Below are 14,610 nucleotides of genomic sequence, written 5' to 3'. Positions count from 1 at the left end.
GGCTCAGAAATTCACAATCTTTATATTCAGTATAGTAAACACTTAATGGCTCAGTGATCTCTTCTGCCATAAATTCCAGTATAGGTGCAAAGCCCTTACAGACTCATACCACATTCTGTAAGGTTACCTTTCTACCTGTTAAGTGAGGACAGGGTGTGCCTTCCAGAGGATGCACTTATAACTGGACAACTGAACCATCTGATACCTTAATTATGAAATTAGCTTGCAAAACTGAAAGGAAACCTATTTATTTCTTTTTATCACCCAGTTTTGGGTTCTCAGGCATAGCCTAGACAGAAGTTTTATGGTATAGAATTATAACACTACTATGACTTCATTTATGTGCACTGTTTCATGGCCTGTCTGCTAGTGAAAGTAGGGTATTGAAGTTTCCTGCTATTACTGTGTTGGGGTTAATCTTTGGACTAATGACTGGTATTGGATATTCCCTAGTTTGGAGCATATATGTTCAGAATCATAATTTCCTCTTGATAAATTATTCCTTTGGTCAAAATGAAGTGACCTTCTTTATCACTTCTGATTAGTTTTGACATGAAGCTTGAAATCCAGATTTTTTAGTATTATATATGATTCAAGAGATTCAAACATAAATTACATCATTATATTTATTTAACAAAACATATAATATTTCTGAGATTTATGTAAATTAAATGACAATGGTAAAAGACCTTAAGTGGTTACGAGCAACAGGGAATGATGGTAATGATGAAGAATGATTGTGTTAAAGGAGTTACTCAGAGTCTAGTAAAAGAAGTTCCAGGGATGGAAAATACAAGATAATTTATTTTACATTTATTCATTTTTAAGCAAGTTTGGTAGTTTAGATTCAGATACCACTTGTTGGACTGTTTACTTCCAAACTCTATCTTTATTCTCTTCCAGAATATTTGGATTTCAGGTAGGTACTGTGTCATTCAGCGAGATATTCAATACCAATAGCAATTGGTTATGGCTATGAGACTAAATTCTGGGTAGAATATGAGGCACAGTAGTAGTGTGTATAGCCAGTAACTTAATTGTTAAAGAAAACATTGCCCATCTCTTTTCATTTTCTTTCCCTGAATGAACAATAAAAATGAAGAAGAGAGATTTTTTTAATACTCCAAGACTTTTAATATTCTTTTAATGGCAGAAAGAGACAATGGAAAAAGACATTAATCCTATCATAACATCTAAAACACAGCAGTCCAGACAGTTTGTTTTTACACTTCCACCTGAGCTACTGCTTTTTGAGAAATAATATCTATGTGTGGCTTCATATTTTGTTTCCTTTTAAATAATATTTTTATCAATTCTTTGATATTTTCATATGATATGTTTGAACATAGCCACCCTCCCCCAATTCCACTCATAAGCACCCTCTCATCCTTTCCCATCAAATTTTGGGTTTTATTTTTCTGCCTCCCAACACATAAAGTCCAATGTGTGCCAATGTGTGGCCCCCAAATAGTCTTGGGAGTAGGGCCTGCCCTCATGTGTAGTTGATCTGCTCATGGTCACATCACTAAAGAAAACTGATTTTCCTTCTCCCAATAGTTCCTTGACTAGTAATGGAATTTCATGTTGACCTCCTCCCTCTATGCTGGGATTTTGTCTGGCTTGAACTTGTGCAGATCTTGTGTATGCTGTTAGAATCATTGGGAGTGCATATGTATAACTGCCATGCTGTGTCCGGAAAACACTGTTTCCCTGATGTTGTCTATCATCCCTGCCTCTTACAATCTCCCAGCCCTCTCTTTCACAAAGATCCTAGAGGCCTGGAAAGAGGAGTCTGATATGTATATCCCAGTTAAGACTGAGAACTCCACAGTCTCTTATTCTCTACACTTTGAACATATTTTGTATTTGTTAGCAGACTAGCATTATTTTTCCACACCAGCTCTGATCTAATGAAGCTCCAGCCATCACAAAAAGACAAATTGTTCTTATACTCTTTCTCAAAAACTGGTATCTCCCTCTTCATATTTGACTCTTGGTGAGGCTTAATTGCCATCTCCTGGTGTAGAGTGGTGGAGGAAATTCATACTTGTTTTACTTAACATTTGAATTAGCATGTGAGTTACATAGTAGTCTATGAGAATACTGCCTGAAAATGTTGAGTAAGCCAGGTGAATTATGCTCTAAATGATAAGAGATCCAGTATAGATGAGCAAAAATTGCCTAGAAAATGCCAAGTATCATTAACAATAAAGGAAAATGAGACTATCTTGGAACACCAAGCTCAGCCGAAGTTACAAAATATACAAAATCTCATGAGTGAGCCCAGATGCAAAACAAAGGGGCTTCTCAAGTATATATGATAGTAAACCATTTTCTTGAGTCACTAAATAAGGGAATTTTCTGCTACACAATAGATGAATGATTAATTATGCAAATTGTATAACTTTCTAATTAAAACTAGGTGTTGAACATAATTCATCTTTTCAATGGCTTTCTTTAAGGCATTATGAACCTCTTTATTCCTTAAGCTATAGACAACTGGATTCAACATGGGAATGACTATGGTGTAGAACACAGATGCCATTTGGTCATTGTCCATGGAATGATTAGAACTGGGCTGTAGGTACATAAAGATTATAGTTCCATAGAATATGGTCACAGCGGTGAGGTGGGCTGCACAAGTAGAGAAGGCTTTCTTCCGTCCTTCTGCTGAACGCATCCTCAGGATAGCAATAAATATGAATATATAGGAGGGCAAGATAACTATCAGAGCAAAAAAGACATTGAAGGATGTCATGATAAAGAGCACGATCTCATTCATGTATATATCAGAGCAAGAAAGAGACAGGATTGGAGGGATATCACAGAAAAAGTGATGAATTACATTAGAATGGCAGAAGGAGAGATCAAAGATAAACCCAGTATAGATAAAAGATTCAGCTAAGCTGAACACATAGCAGCCAATCACCATGTGAGCACACACACTACTAGTCATGGTTACGGTGTAATGTAAGGGCTTACAAACTGCAGCATGCCTGTCAAAAGCCATAACAGCAAGTAAGAAACAGTCAACACTGGCAAAAGACACAAAGAAGAACATTTGAGTAACACATCCCCCATAGGAGATGACTTTATCCCCTGTGAGAAGCCCAGCCAAAACTTTTGGAGTCACAGCTGAGGAGTAAACACAGTCTGCCAGAGAGAGATTACTGAGGAAAAGATACATGGGAGTGTGGAGACGGGAGTCCAGCCAGATCAACACAATCATGCCCAAGTTCCCAATCAGTGTGATGAGATAGATGAAGGTGAATGTTATGAACAGGGGGACTTCCAGCTCTGGATTGTCAGTTAGTCCCAAAAGTATAAATGTACTCATTCTACTGCTGTTGGTCACATATAACATTGTGATATTGTATTTTACCTGTCAAAATTAAGAAAAGACATGGACAGATTGCTGAATTATGCCTTTCCCAAAGTACATGAGGCCCTGGGTTCAATTCTCAGTAACCGCCACAAGTAAACACACTATAAAATAGGGAAGAAAACAGTGTAGTGAGTTGTAGGTTGAAATTGCTCAGAATACTGCTTAGTATAGTTAACACACTATGAACAACCATTATACCATTCTAAATATATATGATTTTATTAACAAAAGCAAAGATATATGCATGTTATTTGAAGAGAGAAAATGAGAAAGAGAAAAAAATTATTTGAACCATATTACTTAAGCAACTTATGGAGATAATAGTCTAACTTTAATTCAAAAATTCTTAGTCAAAATGAAACTTTCACAAATATTAAATATTAACAAGGATGGTGTTTCAGAAGGAATAATAAATGGGAATTTTAAAATACCATCTGGTGCTACAGCATAACTTGTTTTAGTTCAGGTTTGACCACTTACCTTATTCAACATAATCTCATTATAAAATAGCTTCCTTAGTTTACAAAATCCATGGTAAATATCTGATGAAAATGTGATAAATCGTTCAGCAAACAAGAATTTAATACCAGAATAATTCAGCATTGGGTCTCTGACTCTCTTGCTCCACATGTAATCCATGAGCATACAAGGTTAATGCTCTCTTCAACATATACCCTCAATGCATTCCTTAGTCACTACCTCTAGGAGACACTACCATTTGGATCGTAGCTAGAAAGAACAGAGACTTCAAATTAGTCCCTGGGAAAGTTGATACAAAGAAATCTCATGTGATATTCAAATATATGTTCTTAAAGATGATGGGGCTGACAAATAAGTATTGAAGTTTAGTGTTTTCAAATAGAGAGCACATTGGTACAGAGACTGCATTTTTTCAACTTTTATTATTTCTCTTACAATTTCACATGTGTATGTATATAGGTCATTCCTGTTACTCTCTCATCTCACCATTTCTTATATTCTTTCAACAGTTTTCAACCCTTCCTCCTCTCTATCTGTTCCTCTCTCAGATTCATTGGATTAGGACTATCCGTTGTAACATACTGGGGTTACCAGGGGATACACATTGAAGGTAATGTTTATCCCTTTTTCTGAAATTAGCCATAGTAGTTCCACAGTGACAGGTAAGGCCCCATAAACCTTTCTTCCATCCATGACTGGCTATAAATTGGTCCATTCTTTGTAATTCTAAACAAAGAACTAGCAACATTTTTCTTTGTGCCAGACACTGTTGTACTAAGTCTTATGGATTCACACTCTAAAGATTCTAAATTTGAGCCCAAGAACTAAACAATAAATTTTGCTGTTACAAAGTTACTTCTCTGTGACTCATTATATTTAGACTAGAGCTGAACGTATAATAATAGAACATCATTCTTTCTGGAAGCAGTAACGGGAAGATTGTGAGTTCCGTCCTACCAGGGTGACAGAGTGGGTTCAAGTCCAACCTGAGTAACTCAGACTCTGTCTAAAAATAAATAAATAAGAACAATGAGAGGGAGCAGAGCATACTAGTAAGGAGTTTGTCTGCCATGAACAGGACCCTGGGTTCATTGCCCAACACCACAAAACAATAAATAGAAACTGAAAAGGGTAAAGATGGAGAAAGGACAGAGAAACAAATAAAGGTGCAGAATGATCCAAGAATTTTGTAAATGTAAACCAATGTGAGACAACAGAAAGTGCCTGAGCTTCAGGCTATATACCTCATTTTGAAACTTAGTTTTTTGAACTTAATAATTTTACTTAATTACTTTTTTACTTAATAACTTCTAAATTCTCCAAAGATCCTATTTTTCTCTGAAAAAAGTGAAGATATGAGATGCTTCGTAGTTATTGAAGAAACATATTCCCATACACTTGAGTACCTGTTGTATACTGGATTAAAATCCAGAGAAGCTTCTTCTGATTTTTCCTCATGTTCAAGTGCCTATCACATCATATAACACACTTCACACAGGAAATCCACTTTTAGGTAAATAAACTACATAAGAAATACTTGTAATTCCTCCTCAAAGACAGTTTTGACATGGCTGGAGAGATGGCTCGGTGGTTAAGAGCACTGACTGCTCTTCCAGATGACCAGGTTTCAGGTCCCAGCACCTGCATGGCAGCTCACAGCTGTCTGTAACTCCAGTTCCAGGGACTCCAAAACCCTTATAGACATACATGCAGGCAAAACACCGATGCACATAAAATAAAGATAAATATTTAAAAGAAAATAGTTTTGAAGAGCAGCTCCCACAAAGAATTAAAAAATCCCTGATGATGCCTGCTCTGAGACTATACATGAAGAACCAGAGAATGCCTCACACTTTTTGTTGATATTGTCATGAGACTGTATTCTTGCATCTTATATCTTATATTATGTTCCATACAGGCAATGTCAGTGTCCTTCTTGAAGAATTCTCTCAAAATAGATTGTAATTTTTGTGAAATTATAACTTTTTGAAACACAACTGAGAATAATTGCCAACAGAATGCCATTTAAATATAATTTAAATATGCTTAGTGTGATACATGTGTTATCAAAATGCACTGTACTCTCCTTGAATTTGCCTAATGTGAATCTTTGAGAATTAAGCTATGACAGGTTATTCACAGTATTTTATAGATGAGGAGTCACATTCCATTAGTGGATGGTAAAATTAAATAATTGACTAAACCAGCAATTTAAAAAATTGTGTTAAATACCATTGCTATTATTAGTTACGGTTTCCTTTTTGTTTGTTTGGTTTGGATTTTGTTTTTCAAGACAGGGTTTCTCTGTGTAACAGCCCTTACTGTCCTGGAACTCACTTTGTAGACCAGGCTAGCCTCGATCTCATAGAAATCCACCTGCCCCTGTCTCCTGAGTGCTGGGATTAAAGGCTGCACCACCACTACCTAGCTAGTAACAGTTTCTAAAATAGGTATTTTATGCCACTGCTCTGCTTAATGATTGCAAATATTAACTTATTTAAGACAAAAAGGAGCATAAAGATAAACTCAAAAGTAAAGGAGAGTGGGACTGCATGGAAGCTTTATTTATTCTATGAATATATAAACACATTGGTGTGTATGTGGTTATAGATGTGTGTTTTTTGTATCCTAATATAAATTGTACTTCTATCTATAAATTTCATATTAACAGAACACTTGATCATGAGCCTGTGAAAAGTCCATGTAAAGTTCTGTGAGAACGTTGCTTTAGAAACACATGCTACAAAGCTCAGCAAACAAGAAAGTGGTTGTTCATAGATAGACTTCATTCAATCCTTCATTTGTTTGCTAAGAGTTATCCATGTTATAAGCACTATCTTAAAAATAGATTTCAAAGTGTGATAATGATACCATCTTCTATTTGGAAATATCCCCCATTGTCTACTTTAGAGAAAGCAGTTCTGATGTCTACACTCTTGGTAAAGAGGTATGAACTCAGGAGGACATTAGATGCCAGAACGCTAAACTGATTATTCTATAGGAAAATAGTTACCTTTACACAGCAGATCTTCTGTTTCTGCAGTCTGAACAAAACAGATTAAGCTCGAAACCTTCCTTACTCTTTAAGGAAGGTGGCACTGTGTCACTTGGGATCCAGTTGGAAGTCCTTCTCAAAGAAGGAAAACTCCTGATGAAGAAGTTATTTACTAATGACTAATTGAACACCAAAGTTCTCCAGAGACAGACAAATACAAGGAAAAAGTGATTATTATGTGGGGGTTACAAAATAGTCTCCAACCTGCCACATGGAGATCCTGTGAGAAAAAAATAGAAGGAAGTCTGTTTGCACTCTGTGAAGTGGCCAGCAACTCTAAGAGGAAGGAGCACAACTTTGTGAACTTGAATGTTAATTTTAACTGAGCATTTGTTTGAACTGGATGTTGTTGCTTACCTATAATAAATATGCAATCTTAAAATAAAACTTCACAAAATAGTAACTTTCTATGTTCAATAAATACCAAAATGCCTTTGACACATAGGCTGTTCCTTCTAAAATTGTGTCTTATAGATTCATGTTGGATATTAGACACCATTGTCTTGAATCCAAAGGACTTGGACATGCACAAAGTCCACAGAGAAATTGCTGCCCAGGAGGACATCCTCAGGACTTCATTCTATTCACCAAGAAAAGCAGTAATTAATTGTCTATAAAGATCTACCTATATCAGCTTGTTGAGAAAGAACAGTCATGCACAACATTTCCTGGAAGTAAGTGTGTGTGTGTGTGTGTGTGTGCGTGTGTGTGTATGCGCGCGCGCGCGTATTATTGTGTAGCTACATCATACAAATGAAATATTCCCTCTTAGAGGACAGAGGGAATTTCGTAAGATTTGGAGCTAACAAATGTGTGAGTTTACATGATCGAAAGCTTATAAAGTTACCAAATCATGAGTCCCTAACCCTGGGATATATAAGCAGGTAGCAATGGCATGGGGAAGAGAGACTCGTAACTCTCTGAAAGTTTATTCAGCTTTTGTGTCTTCATCTATGCTATGGTAGAAGTCCAGTCATGCAGCTGCCTTTGAGTCTTTCATGATTCTCTGCTATAAGTAACCTCTAAAAGAGATTGAAAGTAAAATTAACTTATGATCTTCATACACTATTCCTGGGTTTGAATTGCCCCCAAAGTCATTCTGTTAAAAGGTATTTTCATAACCATGTTTATTGATGATCTGTTCAAAATAACTGTCATATAATTAGATGAAGTACAGGTCAACAAATTAATAAACTATGATAGGTAGACAATGATGCTAGACAGTAAGTAGACAGATAATAGATGACAGACAGAAAGATAGGTAGATAGTATAGTAGATTATTCCACCTTTAAGCGAGAATAATTCATGTCATTTCTAACTTAAAATGATCAGTCATGTAAGTGAAATAAACCATTGCAACCAACACATTTCTCTTATAAGTGATATTTAGAGAAAAATACATAAAATTGAAAGGGGGAGAATTATATATAAACAAGTGGTAAAGTAGCTAATAACGAATAATACTGGGGGTAAATATGATCAAAATATATTCAAAGCATATACAGAAAAGTCATAATTATATTCAGCATTGTGTACACTTAGTAGATACTAATGAAATTGCTAAAGAAAAAAATTTTAACATATACATTATAATTTGTTTTTTCTATACCTCTTTAATTGATTTAAAAATTACTTAGTATACTGGATATAACTATGACATTTTCATGCATGAATGTATTTTGCTCTAATTGTGACCACTTTTATTACACTCACAAGTCCCCCTGTGCTAGTCCTTGCCTCACCACATACTCTTCAAAGGAAGTAAATCTACCACTTCAATTATTTTTATTATTGATTTTATACTAACTTTAACCATATGAAAGAAGGCATGTAATAATTTTTCTGAATCTGCCTTAATTCTCTCAACCTGATGATTTATAGTGCCATGCTTTTTCCTTATAATATCATAATATCTTTCTTATTTGGGGCCGAATAGAAGTCTGCTGTGCACATTGTCATGTTTTCTTTACCCATCCATCTGTCGTAGGACACCTAGACTGAATCTATAGATTGTCTTCTGAGAACAGTGCAGCAAAAGAATAAAATGGTGTTGCTTATATATGCTCAGCATCCTACTGGAAACAATCTACACATTCTGTAGACTTCTTCATAAAAATTCTGGTAAAGGAAAGACAAAGTAAACTTGACTTCCAAGAGAAAGGAGTAGTGGATTTCTGTGAAATGTTTTTTTTCTTTCTATAAATATATCTCTGGTTTTAACAGAGCCTTCATTACAAAATGGGAAAAATGTCATAGCATACAAAGTAGTGCATTTTCACAATGCTACACTAGTTTATGGTGTTTGAGAAGTAGATTGCTTGTGCCACTATTTTTTGCTTTCTTTATTTTAGCATTTTAGCTCAGTCAAATTATTCTAATGTCACCAGATTGGAGTCATCATCTTATGGCCACAAATTCTTCGCTTCTCCTTTTCCCAAGAGTTGGTAATTTTCTTCATACATCAATTCTAAGTTAGAGTAGGTCTTGCTTTACGCGATATACAGTGATATTGTTAAAAAGAAGAATGTGGGAGTTTAGAGTGGAGGAAGTATTTTACTTTTACTTTCAGATTTTGAAAACACTCTCTTAAGAGTATCCTGCAAACAAGCTGCCCCAGCCATTGGAGGATAGAAAACAGACCCAGACAATATCCACGTTTAATACCAATAAAAGAATGAACCTATCTCAGGCCTTCAAGCTCAGATGACCTTATTTAATATAAAGAATGTCACGGGTGAACATAGATGAAAATAAAAGAATTGTGCTGTTTATATGATTATGTAAAATATTAAAGCATTCTCTTAAGACATTAAATTTTAAGGAAGCTTCTTACACAACAATAGATAGCTGATTAACCATACAGATTTTTAAATCTCCTGAATTAAAATTAAGTGCCAACACGCCTTTAATTCCAGCACATGGGAGGTAGAGGTAAGTGGATCTCTGTGAGTTCAAGGCCAGCCTGCTCTACATCTTGGTTCCAGGTCAACCAAGACTACATAATGAGACTCTTGTCTCCAAAAACAAAACACATCACAACAAAAAAAGAAAGGGGGGAAAGTAACAAATCAGGCCACTGAAAAGCTGCCTTTGCATACAAACTAACTAGCTTTGCTACTTTCCCTTTCTGTTATCCTAGTCTGGGTATCTGGCTGATAGTCTGAATTACTTTGAGACTTTCCTATGTTTCTTTTATATATATATTGATAGACTTTTTTGTCTTTAAAAAGACAGTGATGAGGATGTGGCATAGCTGGCGAAGGGCATTTCTAACAGGCAGAAAGCTCTGGGTTCTATCCCCAGCACCACATAAATCCAGGCTTAGTGGTTCACATCTACAATCAGCACTGGAGATAGGCAGAGGGAGGAGGATCAGGAATTCAAGATTAATGTTGGCTATATGGTGAATTTAAGGCTAATCTGGACTACAGGAGACCATGTCTAAAAAAGATGATAAAAAACTGAGGAAGAGATATTTTGTGGTGAGCTTGGCTGAGTTTCAGTGGAAAAGCAAGTTTAAAGGTGTTCGCTGAGGTGTCAGTCATTCTTGACAGGGAGGGAAGAAAGTAGCAAGACACATGAGATCTCCATGAGTAAACTGGGGATGAGAGGGGGCCAATGGAGGGTAGGGGGTGGGGGTGAGAACATAAGGGAATAAGATGGTTGAGCTAGAACAGGAACAGAGTGGGAGAACAATGAAAGAGATCATAATAGAGGGAGACATCATGGGGATAGGCAAGGATGACCCCAACTTAGATTACTAGCAATAGTGGAGAGGGTGCCTGAACTGACTTACTCCAGTTATCAGATTAGTAAATACCCTAACTCTCATCACAAGCCTTTCTCCAGTAACTGATGGAAGCAGATGCAGAGATGCACAGCCAAACAACAGGCCAAGCTCCAGGAGTCCAGTCAAGGAGAAAGAGGAAGGATTCTATGAGCAAGGAGCATCAAGATCATAATGGAAAAACTTACAGAGACAACCATACCAAACTAGTGGGAACTGGTGAAATTTAGAACAGTAGTTGTGGAGCCTCCATGGGACTGAACTAGGCCCTCTGCATAGTGAGACAGTTGTGTAGCATGATCTGCTCAAGGGGCCTCCTGGCAGTAGGATCAGGATCCATTCCTGAGGATCAGAATCCTGGCTTTTTGGAGCCCACTAACAGGGGTGGGACACCTCACACAGCCTTGAGGCAGGGAGAGGGGCTCGGACCTGCCTCTGCTGAATGTACCAGGCTCTGCTGACTCCCATGCCAGGGCTTACCTTCTTGTAGGAGGGAATGGAGACTGGGTTTTGGCAGGGGGAGGCTGAAGGGAAGGGTGGATGAAAGAGAGGGATCTGTGATTGGTGTGTAAAATGAATAAAAAAATTCTTAATAAAAAAAGATACATCCAGTAATACAGCTTTGTAACTTTGTATTGTTATCAAGTACTAAATAATTACCACCAAGGATCAGTACAATGCTTGCTCTTAAATAACAATGGTAATCAACAAAAGGAGGAAATCCTTTAGTAAAATGGGAGAAAGCAAAACTAATACTTACATGAAAAATTTAAATTTTCATCAATATTTTTTCAAAAATATGACTTATTTTCAATAAAATTTATAATCTAAAATTAAAAAAATTAGGAACTGAAAAAAGTCTTCATTTTCTCAACAACTTTCTTGAAAGCATTATGAACTTCTTTATTCCTTAAGCTATAGACAACCGGGTTCAACATGGGAACTACTATGGTGTAGAACACAGATGCCATTTGGTCATTGTCCATGGAATGACTAGAACTGGGCTGTAGGTACATGAAGAGTACAGTTCCATAGAATATGGTCACAGCGGTGAGGTGGGCTGCACAAGTAGAGAAGGCTTTCTTCCGTCCTTCTGATGAACGCATCTTCAGGATAGCAATGAATATGAATACATAGGAGGTCAAGATAACTATCAGAGCAAAAAAGACATTGAATGAGGCTAAGATAAAGAGCACGATCTCATTCACGTATATATCAGAGCAAGAAAGAGACAGGATTGGAGGGATATCACAGAAAAAGTGATGAATCACATTAGAATGGCAGAAGGAGAGATCAAAGATAAACCCAGTATAGAGAGAAGATTCAGCTAAGCTGAACACATAGCAGCCAGTCACCATGTGAGCACACACACTAGCAGTCATTGTAGTGGTGTAATGTAAGGGCTTACAAACTGCAGCATGCCTGTCAAAAGCCATTACAGCAAGTAGGAAACCGTCAACACTGGCAAAAGCCACAAAGAAGAACATTTGTGTAACACATCCCCCATAGGAGATAACTTTATTCCCTGTGAGAAGCCCAGCCATCACCTTTGGAGTCACAGCTGAGGAGTAAACACAGTCTGCCAGAGAGAGATTACTGAGGAAAATATACATGGGAGTGTGGAGATGGGAGTCCAGCCAGATCAACACAATCATGCCCAAATTCCCAATCAGTGTGATGAGATAGATGAAAGTGAATGTTATGAACAGGGGGACTTCCAGCTTCGGGTTGTCAGTTAGTCCCAAAAGTATAAACGTACTCATTCTACTGCTGTTGGTCACATATAACATTTTGATATTGTATTTTACCTGTCAAAATTAAGAAAAGACATGGACACATTGCTGAAGTATGCCTTTCCCAGAGTACATGAGGCCCTGGGTTCAATTCTCAGTAACCCCCACAAGTAAACACATTATAAAATAGGGAAGAAAACAGTGTAGTGAGTTATAGGTTGAAATTGCTCAGAATACTGCTTAATGTATAGTTAACACACTATGAACAACCATTATATCATTCTAAATATATATGATGTTATTAATAAAAGCAAAGATATATGCATGTTATTTTAAGAGAGAAAATGAGAAAGAAAAAATATTTGAACCATATTACTTAAGCAGCTTATGTAGATAATTGTCTAACTTTAATTCAAACTTGCTTAGGCAAAAATGAAAATTTCACAAATATTAAATATTAACAAGGATGGTGTTTCAGAAGGAATAATAAACGGGAATTTTAAAATACCATCTTGTGCTACAGCATAACCTGTTGAAGCTCAGGTTTGACCACTTACCTTATTTGACTGCATAATCTCATTATAAAATAGCTTCCTTAGTTTACAAAATCCATGGTAAATATCTACTGAAAATGTGATAAATCATTCAGCAAGCAAGAATTTAATACCAGAATAATTCAGCTTTGGGTCTCTTACTCTCTTGTTCCACATGTAATCCATGAGCATACATGGTTAATGTCTCTTCAACATATACCCTCAATGCATTCCTTAGTCACTTACCTCCAGGAGACACTACCATTTGGGTCATAGCTAGAAAGAACAGAGGCTTCAAATTAGTCCCTGGGAAAGTTGGGACAAAGAAACCTCATGTGATATTCAAATATCTGTTCTTAAAGATGATGGGGCTAACAAGTAAGTATTGAAGTTTTGTGTTTTCAAATAGAGAGCACATTGGTGCAGACTACATTTTTTTCAACTTTTATTATTTCTCTTATAATTTCACATGTGTATGTATATAAGTCATTCCTGTTACTCTCTCCTCTCACCATTCTTACATTCTCTCAACAGTGTTCAACTCTTCCTCCTCTCTATCTGTTCATCTCTCAGATTCATTGGATTAGAACTATCCTTTGTAACATACAGGGGTTACCAGGGGATACACATTGAAAGTAATGTTTATCACTTTTTCTGAATCTAGCCATAGTAGTTCCACAGTGACAGGTAAAGCCACATAAATCTTTCTTCCATCCATGACCAGCTATAAATGGGTCCATTCTTTGTAGTTCTAAACATAGCACTAGCAATATTTTTCTTTGTGCCAGACACTGTTGTCCTAAGTCTTATGGGTTTACACTCTAAAGATACTAAATTTGAGCCCAAGAACTAAACAATATAAACTTTGCTGTTACAAAGTTAATTCTCTGGGACTCATTCATTATATTTAGACTAGAGCTGAACACATAATAGAACATAATTCTTTCTGGAAGCAGTAACAGGAAGATTGTGAGTTCAGTCCTACCAGGGTGTCAGAGTGAGTTCAAGGCCAACCTGAGTAACTCAGAAAGACTCTGTCTAAAAATACATAAATAAGAACAGTGAGAGGGAGCAGAGCAAGCTAGTAAGGAGTTTGTCTGCCTTGAACAGGACCCTGGGTTCATTGCCCAACACCACAAAACAATAAATAGAGACTGAAAAGGGTAAAGATGGAGAAAGGACAGAGAAACAAATAAAGCTACAGAATGATCCAAGAACTTTGTAAATGTAAATCAATGTGAGACAACAGAAAGTGCCTGAGCTTCAGGCTATATACCTCATTTGCCAGAAACTTAGGTTTTTTTAACTTAATGATTTTACTTAATTACTTTTCTACTTAATAACTTCCAAATTCTCCAAAGATCCTATTTTCCTCTGAAAAAAAAGTGAAGATATGAGATGCTTTGTAGTTACTGAAGAAACATATTCCCATACACTTGAGTACCTATTGTATACTGAATTAAAACCCAGAGTAGCTTCTTCTGATTTTTCCTCCTGTTCAAGTGACTATCACATCATATAACACACTTCACACAGGAAATCCACTTTTAGGTGGATAAACCACATAGGAAATACTTGTAATTCCTCCTCAAAAACAGTTTTGTCAGGGCTGGAGAAATGGCTCGGTGGTTAAGAG

General features: G+C 36.5%; 2 protein-coding genes across 2 annotated transcripts; both read right to left on the bottom strand.

Annotated features, from left to right (window-relative positions):
- Positions 1–2,383: 2,383 nt before the first annotated feature.
- LOC102916577 (olfactory receptor 5B2-like) lies at positions 2,384–3,364 on the bottom strand. The gene has a single exon (XM_006994224.4). The coding sequence runs from the start codon at positions 3,362–3,364 to the stop codon at positions 2,384–2,386; it is 981 nt and encodes a 326-aa protein (XP_006994286.4).
- An 8,186-nt stretch (positions 3,365–11,550) lies between these two features.
- Positions 11,551–12,498, bottom strand: LOC102928608 (olfactory receptor 5B2-like). Its single transcript, XM_006998933.3, has one exon. It carries the CDS (start codon positions 12,496–12,498, stop codon positions 11,551–11,553), a length of 948 nt encoding a protein of 315 aa, XP_006998995.3.
- Between the last annotated feature and the right edge of the window lie 2,112 nt (positions 12,499–14,610).

Source organism: Peromyscus maniculatus, chromosome 1, assembly GCF_049852395.1.
Source record: "Peromyscus maniculatus bairdii isolate BWxNUB_F1_BW_parent chromosome 1, HU_Pman_BW_mat_3.1, whole genome shotgun sequence".
In the NCBI taxonomy this organism is placed as follows: domain Eukaryota; kingdom Metazoa; phylum Chordata; class Mammalia; order Rodentia; family Cricetidae; genus Peromyscus; species Peromyscus maniculatus.
Note: the sequence above shows the minus strand (reverse complement) of the source record. Positions and strands in the feature narration are given on the sequence as shown.

Excerpts from the sequence above, each read along its gene's own strand:
- LOC102928608 (XM_006998933.3), bottom strand. The coding sequence starts at position 12,498 with ATGTTATATGTGACCAACAGCAGTAGAATGAGTACGTTTATACTTTTG.
- LOC102916577 (XM_006994224.4), bottom strand. The coding sequence starts at position 3,364 with ATGTTATATGTGACCAACAGCAGTAGAATGAGTACATTTATACTTTTG.